The sequence below is a fragment of the Phoenix dactylifera genome, chromosome 6 (assembly GCF_051530095.1).
Source record: "Phoenix dactylifera cultivar Ajwa chromosome 6, Ajwa_hap1_PhDact_Kaust_v1.1, whole genome shotgun sequence".
Lineage (NCBI taxonomy): Eukaryota > Viridiplantae > Streptophyta > Magnoliopsida > Arecales > Arecaceae > Phoenix > Phoenix dactylifera.
Window position 1 is genome coordinate 32,601,461 of NC_143195.1, and position 23,386 is coordinate 32,624,846.

The window sequence follows — 23,386 nt, forward strand, 5'->3', positions numbered from 1 at the left end:
AGTCGGAAATATCGGACTCTCGGGAGGATTCCACAGTCGTCTAGAGAGCATTGCGGGCAACGTGTTAAAAAGGCCCTACCTTATCCTGGGGTTTTGCTTTCCAAAAACCCTAAAACCCGTAAAACCCTGATCGATTGTTCTACCCGCAGCGAGGCAAAGAAATGGCCACCGCGGTGGTTCTACGAGTCCTCCGCCGGCGAGATCTCTCCAGATCCGTAAGCTTCTCGATTCTTTTCTCTCTTTCTTTTAAAAGTTTTATGCTTTTTTTGTGACTATTTTCTTTTCCAAATCAAGGGTTTGAATTTGGAATTAGGCTCTGGAGTGATCTAATGAACTTGATGGAATTGTCATGTTGTCTGGGGTTTCTGATTCAATTCTTGGACATCGCGCATGTTCTTGGAAAAAACCCTCTAATTTTCCCTTTGTTCTTCTATTTTAACTCAGCGGTTTTTTATTTTTGTGGCTAACTAGCAAGTGTCGAGGTAACCATACTGTTACTTTGAAAACCCTTGGACTTTGGGACCTATATCATTTAAAATTTTATGTGAAGCGTAGTTTTTTTTTTTAAAAAGAAAATTTTTGAAGAATGTCTGATTCATGTTAAATAGAGTGATTGGGGTTGATTTTTATGCCCATTTATTTTTATTTATTTGATCCTATCATTCCTTTTGCTATTTAAATGTCGTGGTTTCTTCGTCAAGGAGAAAGCTGTAGCGCTCATCACATCTTTCAAAGCTATATTCTTTGTCTTTTGTGTCACAAGGCTCCTTCCATATAATAAACTTGGGTATCATTTATTTTTATTCCTACGAAAGTTTTCAATGATTTAAGGGCGGACACAATTCGTGTATTGGCTCTACACTTCTCTTTGAAGATGGATTATCATAGGTTACCTTATTTATCAGTGGGATTCTAAACTTGTTTTGATCTTCTGACGTGTGCTAATGGAGGGATTGGAAATGGAGGCGATATACTCCCACGGGCATGTCAAGGGTGTTATTTTATGTGGCCTTCTATTATTATAATTGTCATTATTTTTACTCTATGGATAGTTGGGCTGTTCGATACAAACCATGAGATGTGTTCTTTATAAAGATGTTCCATTTGCAAAATGTTGCTAATCACCACAAAAGATCAGAGTAAAAGAAAAAAAATTTAATGTTGTCATTGGCTGGCTATGTGCTTGTTGGACCTGTGTATTTTTTTTTATCTTGTTAGGTCTAATTTAGATATCAAAATTGATTATTCAAACTGAATTTTCTATATGACGGTATTGTTACTGATGTTTGCATTACTTGCTTAAAGTGAAAGACTCATGTTTTTATATGCATTTCCCTATTTTGTCGCATTTGGTAGTTATTTTTCACCTTATTCATGATGGATTTGATACCTTATTACTAGTGGTGTCCTATGCAGCTGTCTGGCCATGCAAAAACATGGGTTGGTTCCCATTCCCATTCAGGTTATAAGTGGGCAAGTTTGGCCAGGCCATTTAGGTAATATCTGAGATTCCGGAAACACTACTTTATGACTGTAGATGTTATCACCTGTGGTTTTGACTGTGTCTAATTTCTTTTGTCTTGGTTTTCCTGTTGTGAATACAGTTCAAAACCAGCTGGAAATGATGTAATTGGAATTGATTTAGGAACTACAAATTCATGCGTGGCTGTTATGGAGGGAAAGGTTACACTTACATTATTTTGAAAGACACAATAGTGGTTAAGCTTGTATTACTTAGCTCATTTTCTTACATACTATATTATATGCAGAATCCTAAGGTAATAGAGAATTCTGAAGGATCAAGGACCACACCTTCTGTGGTTGCTTTTAATCAGAAGGGGGAGCTACTTGTTGGAACTCCAGCAAAACGTCAAGCAGTGACCAACCCAACAAACACGCTTTTTGGGACCAAGCGACTGATAGGACGCCGCTTTGATGATCCTCAGACGCAGAAGGAGATGAAGATGGTTCCTTACAAGATAGTCCGAGCTCCCAATGGGGATGCATGGGTTGAAGCAAATGGACAGCAGTATTCTCCCAGCCAGATTGGTGCATTTGTTTTAAATAAGATGAGGGAAACTGCTGAATCTTACCTTGGGAAATCTGTTTCTAAGGCAGTGATTACAGTTCCTGCATATTTCAATGATGCTCAGCGACAAGCTACAAAAGATGCGGGAAGAATTTCTGGCCTTGATGTACAGAGAATCATTAATGAACCCACTGCTGCAGCATTATCTTATGGAATGAATAACAAAGAGGGCCTGATAGCAGTTTTTGATCTTGGAGGTGGAACATTTGATATCTCAATCTTAGAAATATCAAATGGTGTATTTGAGGTGTGCCCACTTCTTATTTGTTTCTTAGTCGTTGCAAAAATAGAAGCTCTCTTAGTGCCTTTAATTGCAATCTAACCTGATCTTTGTTTCTGTATTTAAGGTTAAAGCAACAAATGGTGACACTTTCTTGGGCGGAGAGGACTTTGACAATGCTTTGTTAGATTTCTTAGTGAGTGAATTTAAAAGAACCGAGGCAATAGATCTCTCAAAGGACAGGCTGGCTCTACAGAGGCTTCGAGAGGCAGCTGAGAAGGCCAAGATCGAGCTTTCATCGACATCCCAGACCGACATCAACCTTCCATTTATAACAGCTGATGCATCAGGAGCAAAGCATATGAATATTACGCTGACAAGATCAAAGTTTGAATCACTGGTGAATCACTTGATTGAGAGGACTAGAGCACCATGCAAGAACTGTTTGAAGGATGCTGGCATATCTACGAAGGAAGTTGATGAGGTTCTTCTAGTAGGTGGGATGACCAGGGTTCCTAAAGTTCAAGAAATAGTTGCTGAAATTTTCGGGAAGAACCCAAGCAAGGGAGTAAATCCAGATGAAGCTGTTGCGATGGGTGCTGCGATTCAGGGTGGCATCCTCCGTGGAGATGTTAAGGAGCTTCTTCTTTTAGATGTCACTCCCTTGTCACTTGGAATTGAGACTCTTGGTGGTATCTTTACCAGATTGATCAACAGGAACACAACCATTCCTACAAAGAAAAGTCAGGTGAGTTTAATGAATTATGGTTCTTTGAAAAATAGTAGTCCTTAAATATGCCACCTCGAAGATCTTGTTTGAAAAGTTAACCGTTGCTGTTCTATGATGCTAATTGGCACCAATCAGGTGAATGACAGCCAAGTCTGCCGATTCATGCATGATTTCTTGAATATTTACACGGTTTTTGCCTTTATGTGATTATTAAAGTGTGATTTTATTTTTTTTAATGGGGTATGAAAAACTATGTTTACTGCATTGCTTGGGTAGCCTTGCCAAGTCCACATTCTGGGTGTGCTTCATGTAGTTTTGTTTTTTTATAAAAGAAAAATGTAATATACTCTTGATATGGTGTAGAGCTGATCAAAACTCGGGCCGGGCCGGGCTCGGGTCGGGCTCTACAGAAGAAATTAGGCCCGATGGCTTTGCCCAGGCCCGGCCCGACTGTCGGGTTTTTGTCCAGGCCCGATCCGACTATAAATCTGGACCATCTTGTCCTAGGCCCGACCCGACAGGCCCGACCCAACAGGCTATTTTTAAAAGTTCCCAGGCCCGGCCCGATTTTTTGGTCGGGCCGCTTTTCTTGCCCAGGCCCGACCCATGAGCCTTTTTTTAATGCCCAAGCCCGAAAAATTTCGGGCCGGGCTGGGCGGGCCAGAAGGCCTGTGATCAGCTCTAATATGGTGCATGGCATGTGAGTAATTATTGTCGATTCCTTAGATGTGAGGATATATACTCTATTAGTATATCATTTCCTTTCTGTCAATCAATATTGATTTCTACTGACTCATGTTGGTAGGTATAAATACCACATACCTTGGCTTGCTTTTTATTCATCTATCAATGTCTATTTTCAGGTGTTTTCCACTGCTGCGGACAACCAGACGCAAGTGGGTATTCGTGTGCTTCAAGGAGAGCGTGAAATGGCTACAGACAACAAGCTCCTGGGCGAGTTTGAACTTGTGGGCATCCCACCAGCTCCCAGAGGCATGCCTCAGATTGAGGTCACATTTGATATTGATGCCAATGGAATTGTGACAGTCTCTGCTAAAGACAAGGCAACTGGAAAGGAGCAGCAGATTACTATTCGGTCTTCTGGTGGGCTTTCTGAGGAGGAGATTCAGAAAATGGTCAAGGAAGCTGAACTTCATGCACAGAAAGACCAGGAGAGGAAAGCTTTGATTGATATCAGGAATACTGCTGACACTACAATTTATAGCATTGAGAAAAGCTTGGGCGAGTATAGGGATAAGATCCCAGCCGAGGTTGCTTTGGAGATAGAGTCTGCAGTGGCAGACTTGCGCAAAGAAATGGCAGGAGATAATATTGACAACATAAAAGCAAAACTTGATGCTGCAAATAAGGCAGTTTCGAAGATTGGGCAGCACATGGCTGGAGGCTCCAGTGGGTCAGGTTCAAGTGGATCTCAGGGTGGTGATCAGGCTCCAGAGGCAGATTATGAGGAGGTGAAAAAGTGAAGCATGAAAGGTGATACTATCCTTACACTTAAAAACTAATTTTTGAGGCAAACATTAATACTGTAGTTATTATCTTATGCTTGATTCGGGTATGGTCCAAAATTAGTTTTGTTTCTTCTTACTGTAGAGGTGGATGATTAATTCTGGTCAGTGCCAGTAACACTTGATTATTGATCACTCAAGTCAATTCCCACCTAAAATAATATCAAATTTAGGAATTATGAAATAGGGATGTCTGACTTTATCTAATTGGTGTTTGTTTCATTACATCCTATAGTGCATTGGTTAACTATGTGAATGTTTTTAGTTGTTTGTTATTCTCATTTAATAGTAAAAGGAGTTCATTCATTGATGTAAGACATGCTGTAGTCATGTTGCATGCTTATGCAGATTTTCAAATGGCACCATAACATGATCAACCACTAGCAATTCTTTTATTTGGAGTTCAACTGTAGCAATTTTTCATTTGGATTAGTTTAACGCTTTCCCATGATCTCTTGTTTTTTTTTTTTTGTACTTTTTGAAACAAAATTTCTTTGATATATACATGTTGCATTTAGTATTGCTGTCAAATTATGAAAGTTCTTTTCTGCAACAAAAAAGCGGAAGCTTCTCACAGTTATTCTACATGGCCAGCTTCTCAGCTAGGCTCGTGAAGGAAGCTTAATATTGCTGTCAAATGTATGAAAGCTCTTTTTTGCAAAGGAAAGTTGTAGTCATCTTATAGTTGTTCTACATGGTTAACCATCTTATTCTAGGCTAGTGAGGGAAGCTTTACTTTTAGCTTCAAATTTAATATTGCTGTTAAATATATGAAAGCTCAATTTTTGCAAAGAAAAACCATAGTATCTTATATTCTTATAGTTATTCTACATGGTCAGCCATCTTATTCTAGGCTAATGAGGCAAGCTTTAGTTGCAGCTTCCAAGTGTAAAGCTCTATATATCATCCATGTGATGGCATCATATCATTGTTAGATTTCATCATCAGCCTTCATATCGCTCAACTACTAGTGAAGTTTTCCTTACCAGACTATTGCTCTAGAACACTGAAATGAACTTGTATGATGTTGTACAAATGAATTAGACAAACAAGAATTAGCTGAATTTTAGTTAATAATTGTTAAAACCTTATCAGGTGAGCACAAAATGCACCAATGTCAAAATGCGCTGGTGTGAATGAGTTGTATTATAAAATTGTGATGCCAGCCGTAACTAAGCGAGTGCATTTTATCAGTAACATGGCTAGAGTGTGGCGCATGCGTCACATGATTTTTCCATCTGAATAACTAATATATGTTAGACGAAAGACTTCAACATTTGACCTCAACTTATATATGTACATGGGTATCATGCAACCCGAAAAGAGAGTTGGGAATGTTGGGTACCTGCATGGCTGTTGGTGAAGTCATGCCAAGATTTCCCAATGTGGGGACTGAGGGAACGCTGAATGGAGAAGTTGCAAACATGGGCCCACACAGCCAAGTTATGATTCCAAGATTTCCTGAGGTAACATGTAAAGGATATTTTGGGAATAAAAAATGAAAACATATGAATTGGAGCTTCACTAGGGAAGGCGTCCAAGTTGGGAGAGTTTTGATTTTACAGTGGAATAGGGAAGGCGTCCATCTTGTAGCAAATGCCCTTTAATGTTTTGTGGGACAATGTGACCAATTTAATTGACTAGAACTTTTATTTACCATGCATTTTCATACAGTGGCCATTGGTTGGATTTGAGGCGGTGAAGAATTATTGAAGAATCTACAAATAATGTGGTGGTGATTCCACACACTTCAGTTTCCACGAAAGGGTTCAGGCTAATCCTGGTTGAGCAAAGAAGTTGACTTCTCGATAGCCATGCTATGCATATAGAAAAGTCTTAGGGTAGCTTCTGGATGGATCAAAAGTAAGACTTAGAGAATAGCTGGACAAAGCTTGAGAGGGATTTGGACATTTTCTTGCAACTGGTTATTCTTCGATATCTCTTATTGTTCTTAATCTTTGTTGCTTTATTCTTTATCCACTTGCAACATTTTAAGAGTCTCTAAAATTTTATGCTAAGGTGACATCCATAACTGCAATTTCTTGACCTTATACAGCCTTGGATATGATTGCAAGAAAAGAAGTGCATGTGGAAAACAGCACTGATTGTGGTGAATAGGTTTATGATTGACTAATTACTCAATATTGCTCAAGAAATCGTAGAAGATACTTGCAATTATAACAAAATTTCCAATAAAATCATTAAATGACTGTTGAGATTTAACCAAAGCAAGGCGATTTAAAGAATTGTCAAGATTTTGCTCTGCTGACTGATCATTTCTTGTTCTATGAATTATCGGATCAAGGCAAAAGGGACAGAAGCAAGGTGATTCAAGGATTTGTTGATGCTATTCTCTCTGCTGACTGATAACTCTTATTCTGCGCAATACTTTGTTTTATTGAAGGGAAATTGAGGAATATCTACAGCGGGTGCTTGATGGAAATTGTTCCTAATTTGATTGAAGCACTTGATCAGAAAATAAATGTTAAAACACGTGCGTGCTGAAACTGCATTTCTGCATACGCACATGGAGGTTCAAACAGATGCAAGGGAAGCCTTTGTCCTATCTAGAAGTCCTCCGATTATGTTTACTTAATGACAAGATGCGATATAAGAGAATTTTTTATAGCTACATGAAACAAATTGATGAAGACTTCAGGTTTCCTTCCTATCCTTCATGTGCTAGCATTTCTGTCATAGCAGTCCGTCTGAGACAATTTAGGGGGTTTGCACCAACACATACCAGAATTATGGTGCTTGGATTGGATAGAGATTAAGTTTTGACCAGTTTCATGCAATGAAATTACAAATTTTACTGTGACTGTTAGTAATATGATTGTAGTTTGAGTCTTATAACCTTCTTTTCTATCTTATCATTCAATTTAGTTCAGAGTGCTGGAGCGATCTGGAGACAAGTCAAGATGCAAGTCAAGCATTTGAGGCGTATGTCCGAAGTATTTTGTCAAGCCCTCACACAATCAAAATTCAGTTTAAGATAAATTTATTTTGTATAAATTGCAGTCATGCACCAAACTTGAAAGTGAGCTTTTCAGGACATACAGAAGTTCTCAGGTGAAGTCGAAATTTGGCTCTTGAGATGGTAGCTGAATTTGATCGTCCGGGTCTGAATCATGGGTGTTGTGCCTTTGAAGTTGAGTACTTGTCTGCAAGGATGTTTAGAATTAGTTATGGTCATTTTGATTGTGTGTTTCATATAAAATTAAGTATAAGTTCTTTGACCATGTAAGATTTATGTGGAGAGCATGGGTTTGGGATATGAAAATCATAATATGGAATCATTGGAAGCTTAGTTATTGGTTTATGTGCACTTCTTCTCCCTTTGACTTCCATTCATCATCTTCACATTGTTTTATTATGTTGGTGAACATGCAATCTCCCTTTCAGTACAAGTTTGGAATCGAGGCCCAAGATGCAAGGAAAACCTTCTTCCTTTCTTGAAGTCCTCAGATTATGTTATTAATGACAAGCCATGGGATATAAGAGAGAGACGTTTTTACCTACATGTACCAAATTGATGAAGGCTTCAGGTTTGATCCCAACCTTAGGATATCTAGGATATCAGTCAACCGGGGATAATCAGGGGGCATGGAACCCTATGGTTGCTGGAATTAGAAATAGAATAACTGACAAGAGTAGTTCCATGCAGTGAAAGTACAATTTAGGTTTTGAGTAGGAAACTATTCCTGTGCATGACTAATCAAATCAGGCGCATGAACAATTTTGGTTTAGCTGTGGGATAAATATGCATGTGCACCGTACAGGCTGATGGTACTACTCTGATGCATGGATGGCTGAGGTGAAATGGCAAGATAAATGGGCATGTCTGTCATCAGTAAGTTGATTAGTGCGTGAACAGTTGCTGTGTAGGCAAATGTGCAACACATGCGACTCATAATTAGGTGCGCACGTCGGTGTGAGAAAGAATCTATAAATGCTGTTTATAGTCTCCCTTTAGATACTTATGGAAGAGGGTGTGACTGCACCTAGAGGTCAAATTACCAATGTTGTTGTGATGATGAGGCAATAAGGAATCACTAGATCTATGAAGTGCATGATACAACTGACTTCCACATTATCTGACATTTTTGTTACGTGTGAATTATTTTAATATATGAAAAAAGAGTATATCATGTATAGGTTAAATTTTTATATGTCCCAGCATTATCCGGTGTTTAGCTTTAACCCATAATGACAAATTTTTGAAGGATCTATTTTGTCTTGGCGAGATAGGAGGATAACCATTCTGATCAAAGTTTTCTTGTGTATATAGCACCCTGGGCTTGATGGTGGCTTGTTGATCATTTTTGGAGTGATGGATAGCAAACCCATTCCTTGGTATTGCTAGGCCCTGAGTTTGCTTATTCCTTCAATATGATCATTTTTCTAGTGATGGATAGCAAACCCATACCTTGGAATTGCTTGGCTCTGAGTTTGCTTATTTCTCCAACCGGCTTCTCCATTAGAATTGGTTTCTGGTCACTACTAATGAGGCATGAACGATTAGATAGATGCAAGCGGCAGCATAGTTCAACTAGGACCTGTTTTACCAGTCCTATTTGATCAACTGAATCATATTAGTAATATTTTCAGACGAAAGGCAACAGATTGGTTTGTTTCAGTATTTGTTTTTATTTTTTATCTTGTTCTGATGCTGATTCACTTGTGCGATTCTGTGTGACATTTATCTACTTGCAACACAACATCTCATTTCTTTCCAGGTTAAAACAAACTACTATATGTTTGTGTGATTACATTTATGCTCGTTGAGTTCAGTCTCAGGAGATTATTGTTTTCCTGCCTCGCAGAGTTGGCGTAATGTGCTCATGCGATGCAGCATCCATGAGAGCTAGGACATAGAAATGGAGTTTCTATACCATTTTGTTGTCTACGAGCAGCAGTTTATTAAACTGCTGGAAACAGAAATTTTCCTTCTACCGTTTAGCATTTTTGTTGAAAAAACCCTGCCAATTAGCTAGGTTTTTGTTTTTCGGCATATCGATGCTGAACAAATTATGTTCTATTGCTTATACCGTTACTCTTCTTTTACCCTTCTATTTCAGCAGTGAATTATCACATCTCTAATCCAGTATTGCTGTTGAATAAAGAATGATGCTTGCAAAGTTCTTGCTTGATATCACGAGTAGGGGAGCATGACGTGCTCGAAGTCAGAAAAAGATGATACCTGTTCTAATTATTTGAGCTTCACTCAAGTGTGTGTGGTTTTCTGGTGCGATCAAATTTTGCTTGTTTCCGTGCAATATTTTCTAATGTCATGTTGTAAGATTGCAATTTCTTTAGCCTGCTGGAAGTCAGAAGATAGACCGATCATTAATCCATCAAATTTGATAGATCGGGATGTGAAAATCTGAGGAATCAAAAATTCCTAGTTTGAGAGTAGCAATGTTGGGAAGGCCTTATCACAAGGTACAAATGCGGGAACAAATATTTGAATAGGGAAGATGCAGAGATGCATAGGAAGCTATGAAGTTGTTTCTGCTAAAAGAATATTGAAGTATGGCTTTGCTGAGAGAGGTATGGCGGCTTTCCTTCATGGAGCCCAAAGACAATGCAGAGTTGTGAGGTCTTTCTTCCCACTGGTTTTTCTCAGAAATTGGCACATCTTGAGATCGTTAGTTATTACTTCCATTAGGTTCTCTTTCGCCTTCTCATCTTTCCGGAATTTGGATCTGTGCCTGGCATGGACATTTGACATGTTTGAACATATTACTGTTGTGCTTGCTTTAATATTTGAAGGTGTATCCTTGGCTTTGTCTTTGATGCTTCTCTACAAGATTTTGCTTTCTGCAGAGCTTGGCCGTAGGCCGGGTGCCGAGGAGGCCACTCCTTATGAAGAGAGGAGGGCGCAGGACCTGCAAACCGGTTGGTCCTTGATTTAGCAGAGTTATCCTCCTCCACCCTATTGGGTTCGCTTCTCGTTGCCCTCTCCTCTTATTAAAACACTTTGACCTGGTTATCTATATTTTTAGCCCATTAACTGGATAAAGTTATTCACGTCTTTCTTGATGATGTGTGGCTGGCTTGTTGCATGACTTTCATATCCAGAATCCAAGATTAGTCTTCGTGAATAAGGCCCCAAATATCTGAGGTTTAGGTGGGAGCCGAATTTAATGTGGCTGTATATGATCCGTCCATTCCCAAAATACAAGGATCTTGAGTTTTTCTGGAGAGTTGGAATAAAAATTTTGATGATGGGAAAGAAAATCTTCCTTACCGATATAAGGCTATCGACCAGGATCTCAAGTTTTCTTATTTATGATATTGGGTGAGATAAAACGAGATATCGGCCAATCTTGATCTCGACCACGTAAATAATATAATTAATGGATCAAGATTTAATGTTAAATGGATGGTCGATGCCGGTAAAGATGTTAACACGAGGTAGCCGGACGCGGCCGGTGGTGATGTCTCTCCTTTTCCCTTTATTACTGCATCGCGTCGTTTCTCTTTATTTCTAATTGCATTTTAGCTTATATTGCTTATTCTTCCTCTCCATTGAGGGAAATCAATTAAAATATTGTAGTGGATTAATACTGTAAATAAACATGTTACTGGTTCAATTTTATGGGCATCTACCAATTTTCCCAATTGGGCATGTATCTTGGATGAAGAGCTAGCAATCTTACAAGTGCACTTAAAGCTTGGCATAGGCTACCCAGTAAATTATACCAAGATTTCTAGCTAGCTAGGCGGTAAGGGAAGAGGGAGCTAGCTTGGTACAATAAAATACCTTTTTGTAGTTTCATTCAGTGATACATTGTTCATACTTCTTATTTAATATCCGGTAAGAGAGCTTTGATTGCTATATCTTTGGTGTTTTTCCGCTACTAATGTGCCATAAAAGGAAGAGGGCTCTCTGCAGCAAGGCGAGAAACTGTGCCAATCACGGAAAACCTTTTATCACAGTATTCGGGCACTTCCTTTTTTTCATTTGTGGTGATTTTGGGTTAGACCTAATTTTGTCCGAGGCTTTGAATAAGATTTGCCGAAAATGACTATTATTACGTATTAATTACAATCTATGCAAATCTTGGTTGGTTCCCCTTGTGCGCAAAATGCCCAACTTTTATCAAGTGTGGAAGCCCTGGAAACTGGGAAATGTCATTGTACGACAAACACATTACATTTCTTACACAAGATACGTCTACCTACATTTTTCTTCCTGCTTTGTATCTCTTGCAATACTAGCAATATATGTGTACACAAGAGGCAGTGTCTTACCATTAAGATCAAGAGTCCATCAATTAATGTAGTTCATTTTTCTATGATGAAATTAATGTTTGGTTCTTCAATTTCTCTTTCTTTTATGCTATTAAAATTCGGTTCTTAGCGATAAAACAAAGTAAATTTTGCACGTAGACTAAAATAAGGTTTCATAACATGCAGCAAATTCAACATGCTCTCTTTTTTTATCCGTAATTTCCGATTGATCCGTCCACGTCCCAACGGGTATAATTATCAAATGTTCTCTCTTACGCGCCCCCTCTGCAACTCCTGGGGTGGAGAACGTCTCTCTAGCGTTGGCCCGGCATGGAAAACGGGAAGAAGGATTCATCTTTTCTTTGCCTTCTACCATGGGCACCAGGTTGCGATCTCTTTATCTTCTTTAAACAATGATGGGAGTCCTTCCCACTCCGATCATTTTCTTTTGGTTTTCTTCATGACACGAGACTCGTGAAGGGGGCAGCTCAAAGGACTTCTGCATTGTAATAGTATATATTTTTATACCACACATTTAAGCAGGAGGACCTACTGTCATGTAAATAATTGACATTAGTTTCTTTTCTTTTTTAGACCATTAAACCTGTATTCAAAACCCTTCCTCACTTTATTTTACGTCCAAAACATTTCCAAACAACATTAGCTCACTTTATATTCCAATAACAACATTAACTATATTCATCAAGAAAAGGACAATAACACAGTAATCTGGAGCAATGCCTTCTGCAAATAGAGACTACTCTAAATCTGTGTAATGATATTAGCTTCCTTTTACCACAGATAAGCTTTTGTAAGTTTACATAATTGCTGAGCTTACCTCTAAATCCCTACAACGATGCTTGTAAGAAGCAAGTATAACTCAACCTCCCTCAAGGGATGGAGCTCTACCGGGAGATATTGCTTCAATTATGGAAACCTAAAAGTCATTAACTAAAATGAGAAATTAGAGGAAGTCTCGAATGAGATCTACAAAAATATCCAAGATGCGTTCCACCTGCTTGAATAAGTCCAATGCCGCCAGGCCATATTCCCACCAACACACCACGTCTTGCCCAGCCAGCACCATTTACCTGTTAGTGCCTTTAATTAGAATTTGTCAGTTGAACCTGGTCCTACAGATTGCAAGAAAACAATGTTAAAAAAGAGAAGTCCATTGCAGCTTGTTCAGAATTCTTTACACGCTTGTCCTGATCGTTATAATTTCATTTAAGACATTCTGATCCACTACTTGTACGCTGCAGCAACCTTTTCTTTTCAATCCAAGTATATAAGCCCACAGATCGTGTAGTTTAACAATGCCATACTTCATGCAGTACATTTACAAATATTTGGCATGATAGATGCATCAATTTAAAAAGAAAAACAATGTTATATCAACAAAGAGTCTCTCTTTTTAGTCAGCCTGATTGACAACTCGATCATCCTTAAGATATTTCCACAGAAAACACTACACCATCTTTTTGGGCACAACTTAGCGGGACAGCCAGGATTTGATCAAAGTTTGCTGAAATTTACCGTCAAGCTGTATCCAACTCTATATAATTGAAATTTTTCATATCATTTTTTTTCTCACTAATTCAGTCCAATTGTATTTTTGCTGCCCCACTTTTGTTGAGTGTTTCAATCTAAAGTTGAAAACTTCACCTCACTGGTCATCCATATCCTTTCATTATATATTGGCTTCTAGGATGCTCAAGTTCTTCTCCAGGACCAGCAGTAAACGGGATTCCAACATTCCTGTCCAACTTGCTTCAACATAAATTCGTATTTGAGACCAAATCTTCCAAATATGAATGTGTGCATGCGGACCCACATACACATACACACGCGTGCACATGCCACACACACACATTCATGTGCACGCGCGCATGTGCACATGGTCGGGCCGACCGAATTCAAAGTCATATCCGATTAGGTGAAATCAGAAGAAGGGGATCTGACAAGGATGATCCGTACCTCTAAACTACTTGCAAACCAAAATCACGTAATTTAGAGACTCATAACCTCTGCATCAAGTGGTCATAAAGGGGCACTATATCATGTTTCCCTTATATATGAGACAAGCTACCAAAAAGTAAGATGTTCGGAAAATGATCTGCTTTATCATCCATCATGTCTTGATTATATATGATAATTTTACCTCTCCCCTATCCATATACAAAACAAGCTACCAAAAATAATATGTCTGGGAAATGGTCTGCTTTAAATTCTAATTACATCCCTGAATCCGCATGCAAGTTGTGCTCAACACATCATAATGGGATTAAGTAACTTCTGCACCTTTGTTCTGTAAATTTTCCTTCCACAATTCCCAACACAATGTCCAACCCTTCTGTAGTTCTGACAATGGATACTATATCTTTTCTGCAAACAGATACACTAATGGACCATACCTCAAACATCGGCAATAATTGCATTACACAAGAAGTAAAAAGTGATAAAGGCAACAAATTGGTCTACTGCTGAAACTATTGGATGCAGGTGGCAATGCTTAGCTATTTAACCTGTTTAACTTGATTCAACCCAATTATTGATAGATTAGGTTACCTATTTAATGAAATAATCAGATTCAAGTTTGGATGTTTGACTTATTTAATAAATAGGGTCGAGTTTGGGTTGACAAATTTTTTATCTGTCTTGTATCCGACTCGATCCATATCTTGCACAACCCGACCTGATTGCCGCCCCTACTCTTGGATATCCATGAAGAATTTGAGGATAGGGTCAAAAGGAAATTAAAAAGAGAAAAAAAAGATGGCCCAAATTTCACCTAATAAATCTGCAGTTCGGAATATAAATATAAAGTATTTGGAAACAAAGCTATTGAAACTGAAAGTGATATTGTAAAAGCAACATCTTACCAGATACTCAGCATGGCTCATGAAAGGCTTAGGTTAGTCATGGAACTATTCTTGCCAGATGACTTTAAAACTAGGCCATCAACATCAACAGCAAGAAGAAATTTTTGCAAAAGGCAACCTGTAGAGAAAGGTTCAGGTGGTGGAACTATCATGAGGACACCATTCTTTCTACTCAACATTCCCATCACAGTCAAAGAGTTTCCCTCCTTGATGTACCTGTCAGTTGTTCAAATAAAAAGTAAGAACTACAAAGAAAATTTCTACGACAACAAACATCGTAAAAGTCTTCCACTAAAATGATCTTAAATTCTTAATACCCTTCCTTGAGACATAACAAACAAGCTCCAGAAGACAGGCGTCTTCTTTCTAGCCATTTCTTCAAGATTGACGATAGTTCTCCATTTTTACTTGTGGTGTTGACAAGCATGTTTTCATCAATCAGGGGAATCACTTTTGAATTATAACCAGCTTTCACCAAAGCTCTGGTACCAGACTTCATATCTGTTATGTAAAAGTCTGTGGCAAACCTCTGCCAGAGGCCCAGAGATGTAGAACAACATGCAGAACACAAAATAGTCAAAATTGAGAAATTGCAATGATGCTATTGCTATCAATAAAGATGCAAATGCTGCAAGTAGCAACATCAAACACTATCAGAGTACATTAACGGAAAAAAATGAGCTCTAGAATCACTTACCATTGTCTATCCAGTGTTTCCTGCAATTGAGGAAAAAGGGGGACACAAAAAGTGCTATCAAGTCATCAACTACGGGGACCATCTCTAATGAATCATGTGATCAGCCTCTTTTACTACACATTATATGCATGTAGATCCAGTCTATTCTGTAAGTTACAGTGCCCGAAAATTAATATCTTCCTAGGTCCACTCTTTAACACTTAATCAATTATATGAAGTATGAACTATGTTCTTCAACTTTAGAAATAAGTAAAGAATGTGCTTAAAATTTTGAAGTCTATACCAAGAATAAAAACATGCCAATTGAGAAATGACTGAACAAAAGTCCAAGGTCCAAGGTAGCATGTATCACTGCCACACTGTTTGTATACCATGTATACGACCCTGCACTAGCGCATAAGAGATGCATGAAAGACAAGGAATTGCTAAAGCATAGTTAAGATACTATAAAGATTGTTGAATTTTCTCCAACTAAGTTGTTTCTTCTTTCCTGTTTGAAGTTAAAAACATCTTCAAGTTCATTAAATGACATATAGCCAATCATAAATTCTGTCTTGTTCTCCTACAGGGTATTCAAAGTATGTCTTTTGCCTCTAATAGATTGCTTAAGTTTATAAAAAACAAGACATTCATTCTTGAAGAGATGACTTATCCATTCTCCTCGTAGTTCATCACAATAACCTCCAAATGTTAGAATATTGCAAATCTCACTTTACACCTCTAATTTTCACTTTAACCTCCAGCAATGTTTGAAATTCCAGTTTTCAGTTTTGGCTGGGTTTGCGAGTCTCAATTTTAGCTGTTTTGGAAGTTTTTCTGCAAGTTTCACAGAAAAATATAAAACTTTATAAAAATAGATGAAGAAAAAAGAAGGCAAGAAACTAATTAAACAACATTTTGTAGTATTTTGTGTTATATAGGTTCTTTGCATGGTCTGCCGAACCGGACCGGTCCGGCCTAAAATCGGTACCCGAACAGCATGGAAATTGGTTTCCGGACAACGTGAAAACCAGTTCTAGCTGTTTTCGGGCCGGTACCAACCAATACGCATGGGTTCTAACCGGTACGCATGCGTACCGACTGTGTACCTATCTCGTACCGGCCTGTACCGGTGCGAACCGGCCGGTTGCACCGGTACCGATTTTTTTTTTAATCACAGCGCGCGCTGTGGTGCCAGAGATCCCTCAGGGCAGAGCGCCCCGCGCCCGCCCGCGCATGGTTCCCTGCCCCGCGCGTTTCCATTAGTCTATATAATGTGTTTCAATAAGGATCTTTTCAGAGATTTTGGCTCATAAAGGATTATGTACTGAAGTAAATAAATATTTGATCTGAATATGATTGTACCACCAATACAATACTTAAAAAAACAAACATTTATAGCTAGTTTCGGCTAATTTTGTCAAAACTTGCCAAAATCACCGATCTAAGGGTGAAATCAACTAGTTTCGATCAAAATTTACCGAAAATGCTGAAACAGATAAAAACTTGAAACTGGAGGTCAATTTTGGTTCAATCTTTACCAAAATGGATTGATTTCGACCTAAACTTAAACCTTGATCTTTATCATGATTTCTCTATGCTTTTTTACAAAATGTTTTTGTAGCACTTACCGGACCACTCTCTATGCCACACAAGAACATAATCCCTATAACATTTCATTCTTAGGCCCTTTTTCATAAGTTTTCAAAATTAAGCATGAAAACCGAGACAAAAACAGGCAAATTATTCCCTAGCAGGCTAGACCAATTTATAATTGGATGACTCGGACACCTCTAATGTTGATCCTCAAGGAGCAGACCTCCTAGAAGTTGCAGGTGATGCTTAATCATTATGGTAGTCAATCATCAACTTGTCATTTGACTTTTCTATCTAGATTCTAGAGTCAATTATCTATTGATGATGATGGTCTGTTCGGTGAATTATGTTATAAAATTGTGAATATCTTCCTTCTATGGTTGATGCTATGTTATCGTGGAAATGTTTATTTTATGGTCAATGTTATGTGATTGTAGACTTTTTCATCTTATGAGTGATGTTATTATATTTGATGGATGATGATATCTGACATTGGATTGTAGAACCTTACAATATATGAAATGTTGATATGACTTTGATGGATGATGTTTTATAGCTTTGCCTAGATATTTGTTATTATTTTTTACAGGACATTGATGTAAAATATTAATTTTGATATTGAGTAAGAAAAAAAACTGACGTATTTTAGCAGCTTATTTTGGGAACATAGCCCTCTATCCACTATGAAACCCCTCAACTGATACACATCCACTATTTTTTTAACACCTTGCCCCAAGATTGGCTGAATTAGACCGAACCACCCGGTGTGGCTTGTACCGAGCCAACCCGATGGGGAACTGAGTCGTTCGGCTACTAAATTTGGTTCCGCCCCCAAACCGGCCTGAACGGGTTCCGAACCGACTGGTACAAGTTTCGAACGGACCGAAACCGGCCGGAAAAGGCCGGAATCGGACTGAACCGGCCAAAATAGACTAGTTGACCCGGTTCAGAACTTAGGCCGCTTCCCCTTTCCTTCTTTTGTTAAAAGGTGTTGGAAAGGCCGAAGGATGGTCTTTGATTCACTCAGATTCAGAGATCAGGAGCAACAGTTCTAGTGGTCATAGATTTGTTGGCTAGAAAGAGAGTGAAGGATATGAGATCACCATTTATGAGACAACTACAGGATAGTCTTTGATTCATTGATGAGTCTCAGTTTATGCATGTTACACAAAATAGAGACCACGGTGCACGATCTGGTGGAGCGCGCGAGGACACTATTGCATATAGAAGACAGGCTCCTCAGGGTCATTTAGGATGGCATAATGCAGCTGCAGATGATCTTGCACGTGGAGTAAGATCTACAGACGTATCAAGTTCCGAATCGTATACTGGATCCTATTATTCGCAGCCATAGGCAGCCTATAACCCATACAAATACGGATATGGTGTGTCTGAGGCATTTTTTGGTGGCTACTATCCTACGTAGTTCGGAAAATTTTATGAGTTGGATTTTGCTACCGGCTTATTCGGATGGACCCTTCACAATCATTTTTTCAGCCATTTTATCAGCCAGAGGACACCTCTCACAGCTAGTGCTTCAGCGAGAGATCCAAAAGTTCTCGTAACCCAGAGCGCATTTTTTATGAGATGAACATATAAGACTACAATGCCGCTTGGTTAAAAGGATAGCCTGATGTGCCTCCTAACTATGCTAGTGATCCGATATCTACGAGAGGCATCGTCATTCGACGAGATTTTAGATACCAGTGTGTATGTTGTACTTTAAATATATGTAATTGATTGTATTATTTTATATTTTTTACCTCACTACTTGATTTAAAGGTATTTCATGTTGCTTTTTATAGCATGCAATATCTCACTAATCATTTTATGTTTTGCATTATTTTAAAACAACAAGATGTATCATTTAGGTTAAACTAGGATCATAGAAATATAAAAAAAATCAAGCAAACATAAAAAAAAATCAAAAAAATATCAAATTAGACTTAAAATTATTAAAAAGTTGAAAAAGATTAATTATCAATTAATTAAATTTGAAAAACTCCAAAAAATATGGTACTGAACCGGTACTATATCGACCCATCCGCTAACCGGTACAGATCCCGGTACCGATTCGGCGGACCTTGCCTTGCCCACTGCCACTACCACTCTTGTCCCCATCTCCATCGCTAACATTGCTGCCATTACTATTATCGCTACCACCATCACCACTTATGTTTTTAACAACAATTGACTGTATGAAATATGTTCATATTTTTTAAAAATTTAAAAAAAAATAGGGTTTCAGTTTTCAGGTTTTTTTTTAAAAAAAAATGGTAGTGATGTTAGCAATCTTCACATAATGTTTGGATAAAGACCATCGCCTAGATCCCTTCAAGTGCTCAAAAATATGGGGTATCAACCAAGCAATGACTAATACATATCATGTGTCACATTACTGGAGAACACTATTATTCATCAATATGTAGAAGACTATACAACTTACATATATAAGCTTCTAGAAATATAACCAAGGAAGTAATCTTCATTCCAAGCTGGAAATTAAACACCATATACTTGCTTCCCTTCTTATGGATGCATAGTTATTTTTTTTTCCTTGGATCTTTAAATTTTCTATCAGCTATCAACACTTGCAAGTTTAGCTTCTTAAAGGTAAACGATATTTTGTGTTATAGAAACTTATCGTTCTCACAGTCTTGCATCCAAGGCCTTGAACTTCCACATTAAAACCTTAGTTAATGTGTTATCTTTCTTTGAACAACTCAACCCCCACCCCCATCCTCAAAAAATAAATAACTCTTTTCGCATTTAATGGGCAATTTGGTGTGTCCCATGGGCAACTCTCTTTTGCCCCATATTATGCCCGGGACTCGCTGCTTCCATCTTCCTAAGTATGAATAAGGCTTTTTGAAAACAATGGGAATTTCTAAGAGATCTGATGGAGATGAAAGTTGATAATCGAGAATTATTAGTTCTATTGCATGCACTGTTTGAATATTTTATCTAAAATATAACATTTTAGAGAAATGTATCATCCAGTTCATCCATCACCTTAATAGCAAATTAGTTTCAGTAAAATGCCATCAAACCCTAACTAACTTAAAAGGGCGTAAAGATTGAAATTGTGAACTTCATCGCATAATCAAATCTATAAACTCTCAAGCAGAAAGATCAAAGCAGACCTCTAGAGATTTCTGTTTTGTGAGGAATGGATAAACAAACTCCTCAAAAATTCACATCAGAAATGATTATGAAAAAACAATTAGTAATTTAGAAGTATTCAAGCTAGTATAACATTTGCGAAGAAGTGCAGAGCTGGAATACAAGTGGCCAGAAAATCCAGAGATATGCAACACCAGGTCCCTTATTTTGGAGTTTGTCCTTTGGGGATAGTTGGTTTGTTCTTCTATTTCATTAGCCTTTGTTTGCCTCTTTGCTTAGTTCTGTAGTCTTTGGATATCTGCTTTATGTAATAGTCCTGCATCTTTAATTTACTTTGGGCAAGGCTACTTTATGGGCTCTACCAAGCTGCGGCTTATGTTGAGCATTTTCCTGTTTTACTGGCCTTGGCTATTTATAAATCACAATAGTATTCTCTTATGTCTCTCAATAGAAGGAAAAGATGCAACCAGCTAAAATCTACTGATAAAATCAGCATAGACACACATAAGCAATATGAACATATGAGATCTGTTATGCCACAGACATGTTCTACAACCATTGTTATTAACTGTTAACTCTAAAGGAATAGATAGAAGAGCATGGTGATAAGTAATATTAAACTCCATCAAAATGAAGAGTGCATATTGTACCTCCACATATGCTAAATTCCACTGGAAGAGTTTACTGTTAGCATTTGCTGGCTTTGATCCAAATCCACAATATTCATACAGAAGTGTTGATGTATATGCACATCTTCCAACCTTCTCATATGAAGATTCAAGAGAAAGATCCCCACACGAAGCAAACTGACAATAGTTTTTTTTAGAGGAAAAAAAAAAAGAAAGGCAACTGTGACTTTCCAAACTAGAACAAAAATCATGAGAAAAGAATATCTTATGTTAAAACAACAAAAAAATAGGAAGAAAACCAACGTAAAAAACCCAATAAGAAAACACAAAATATTTTGAAGATTTTAAGAAAAATTAAAATAAACAGTACCACAAGTTGTTGGGGTTTTCTGAAGATTTCAATTGAGTCATAGAAAGATAAACTCAGAAAACATGCACATTCTACAGTTGCATCATAATGTCCGATCCATCGAAAATTAAATGTGGAATCATCACCAACATACAAAATTTGACTAAAGTGGTAATGACATAAGTTGACAGCAATGCCAGAGCATGTCATGCAACATCTAAAAAAAAAGGTGTCTTCAATACTACATAGCATGGGGAATTTTCATAGTACATTCTTTTAGTATTATTTAACATGAAGCTATCTCATGATCTTGACCGAAACTTCTGTTATACAACTTTCCTCCCAGAAAAATATTATATCTAAGGGACTGTTGTTTATTCACATGGTTTACAGCATATATTCATTCTTTTGTTGGGTAAGTTGGTAAAATTCCAAACCCTCAAGGTGTCCAAATACCCTTGTCGACATGCTGAGCTATGTGAACCCCTTGTACATGCCGATGATACCTCGGTGGCCTCTCTCTTCACCCTTTAGCATGAGTTATTGTAAGACCTTCCTCAAAACCATCGACCTATATCCAAGGGTTGCATGGTCACTTTTAATGCCAGACAAGAATTAAATTTAGTATGCCAAATGGAGATGTTACCACATGCCGATGTTAAGATTCATAGGCTTAACTTTTTCAAAGAAGGTCTCAATTAAAAAGGACATGCTTCCTTGTCGGATTAGTCAATAACAACATATGAGTCTTTCAGCTTTCCTTTCGCACTCAATAATTTTGTTTACGTTCTGCATCAAACTACTTATTTCGTTCAAAAAATGGCGAGATTGTTTGCCCCTCCATATGTAATACACAGCTGCAGGAAATTCAACCTTCAAATTGTTTTCTAAAACAGCATACAACCTACAAATTGTTTTCCATAAAGTGCAAGTAACATCATGAATATTGTGCTTTACTTCCAGGACCTCGCAAAAACAATTTTCCATACCACATTGATACTCTCATTTTATAGTTGCAGAACTATTGTGACAAATTAAGTAGGCAGAGGCAATTACCAGATCACATTTTCATGATTGACCTTGTGTTAGAAGTTCCTATTTCACTGCTCTCCAATTTAGATGGGCATGTTTCTCAATTCCTAGCAGAAACAACACCAGGTTATACCTGCTAACTGAAGGTCTTTATTATTTGATACTGTCACAGCAAATTGTAGAGAAGATGCCACGGAAATTTGGCCAGAAACAAAGATCCTGGTGTACATGTATGGACCTAGCTGATCCATAATTTGGCAGTACATCAAAGGGCAACCCAAAAAGCAAAGGGACTCAGTAACTACTCCAGACCTAAGTCAATGTTTAGCTGGCTATTGCAGATGAAATAAATTCTGAAGATTTGATAACCCAATTTTTTGACACAATGCTGACATTATTCCATGTTGGAAATCAAATATCTAAGGAGAGAACCTGAAATCAAAATCAATCAAAGATGCCATCAGATCCTGGCCTACAGCAAAATCAAATAATGATAAGATTCTTTTCTCATTCCTTTCCATAAGGGTAAAATCTCCTTCTAGTTCAATGATGGGCGAGTACAGGCAAATTCAAGCTCAGGTTCAAAGGGTTCTACTCTTTAGATAGGGATGTTTTGCCATTTTCAAGCAATTTCTGAATTCCTATACAGGGATAACTTGGATTACGCATAGATGGAATAGGAAGAAACTTTATCACCCCTTACTTTGTGACATTTGGTCTAAGGTTGATGAGCTGGATTACTAATTTGCTTCTCGTATATCTAGAGAAGGGAACCAAGTGGCCAACTGTTTGGTGGGATGTACAGCTGATAAGGAAAAGAAGTTCCAACAGGCTGATACTTTTCCTCCTCCTCTTGCTTCTCTTGAAATGCTGGAAGCTAGTGGTTGTGCCTAGAGATGGGCATCGGGCCGTGCCGGGCCCGGCCCAGGCCCACCGGGCCACAGAATAAACGGGCCGTGCCGGGCACGGCCCGCTTCGTAAACGGGCCGTGCCGGGCACGGCCCGCTTAGCCTAAAAGCTAAGCCCGGCCCAGCCCTAGGCCCGTGGGGTGGCGGGCCGTACCGGGCCCTGGCACGAGATGGGTCGTGCCTGGCACGGCCCATCACGGGCTGCGAAATGGGCCGTGCCTGGCACGGCCCGTAAGGCACGAGACGGGCCGTGCCTGGCAAATTTTTTAAAAATTATTAATTTATTAAAAAAAATTTATTTTCATTTATTTTAAGGGGGACGGGCCGTGCCTGGCCCGGCCCAGGCCCGGTTCAGGCCCTAATGGGCCGGGCCGGGCCGGCTCGCGG

General features: G+C 38.4%; 2 protein-coding genes across 15 annotated transcripts in view; one reads left to right on the forward strand and one right to left on the reverse strand.

Moving 5' to 3' along the window:
* Positions 1 to 12,405, forward strand: LOC103722055 (heat shock 70 kDa protein, mitochondrial). 8 transcript variants are annotated; one of them, XM_008812484.5, is made up of 7 exons: positions 1 to 215; positions 1,417 to 1,496; positions 1,605 to 1,683; positions 1,770 to 2,336; positions 2,437 to 3,057; positions 3,903 to 4,533; positions 9,392 to 10,362. In XM_008812484.5, exons 1-6 carry the CDS (start codon positions 162 to 164, stop codon positions 4,521 to 4,523), a joined length of 2,022 nt encoding a protein of 673 aa, XP_008810706.3. In that variant the 5' UTR covers positions 1 to 161; the 3' UTR covers positions 4,524 to 4,533; positions 9,392 to 10,362. The 8 variants fall into 8 exon arrangements, with proteins under 8 accessions (XP_008810706.3, XP_008810709.3, XP_088579865.1 ...); XM_008812487.5 differs by having other exon boundaries at positions 9,650 to 10,362; XM_088723739.1 differs by lacking the exon at positions 9,392 to 10,362 and adding an exon at positions 11,991 to 12,405 and having other exon boundaries at positions 4 to 215.
* Positions 12,167 to 23,386, reverse strand: part of LOC103722054 (protein SHOU4-like) — a 20,761-nt gene continuing 9,541 nt past the window's right edge. The window contains exons 2-5 of one of the 7 annotated variants that reach the window (XM_008812480.6): positions 20,732 to 20,887; positions 15,004 to 15,215; positions 14,687 to 14,902; positions 12,167 to 12,303 (exon numbers count right to left, since the gene is read on the reverse strand). In XM_008812480.6, coding sequence (XP_008810702.3) covers positions 14,704 to 14,902; positions 15,004 to 15,215; positions 20,732 to 20,887 — 567 coding nt within the window. In that variant the 3' untranslated portion in view covers positions 12,167 to 12,303; positions 14,687 to 14,703. Of the gene's footprint in view, positions 12,304 to 12,827; positions 14,903 to 15,003; positions 15,216 to 20,731; positions 20,888 to 23,386 lie in introns of those variants that run through there. The other 6 variants (XM_039126597.3, XM_008812477.6, XM_008812478.5 and 3 more) reach the window with 6 other exon arrangements.

What these genes read in the sequence shown, in the direction of transcription:
- LOC103722055 (XM_008812484.5), top strand. Translation starts at nt 162, where the DNA reads ATGGCCACCGCGGTGGTTCTACGAGTCCTCCGCCGGCGAGATCTCTCC. An exon ending in AGTTTGGCCAGGCCATTTAG is followed by an intron (nt 1,497 to 1,604) that starts GTAATATCTGAG and finishes TTGTGAATACAG; the next exon opens with TTCAAAACCAGCTGGAAATG. An exon ending in TTCCTACAAAGAAAAGTCAG is followed by an intron (nt 3,058 to 3,902) that starts GTGAGTTTAATG and finishes GTCTATTTTCAG; the next exon opens with GTGTTTTCCACTGCTGCGGA.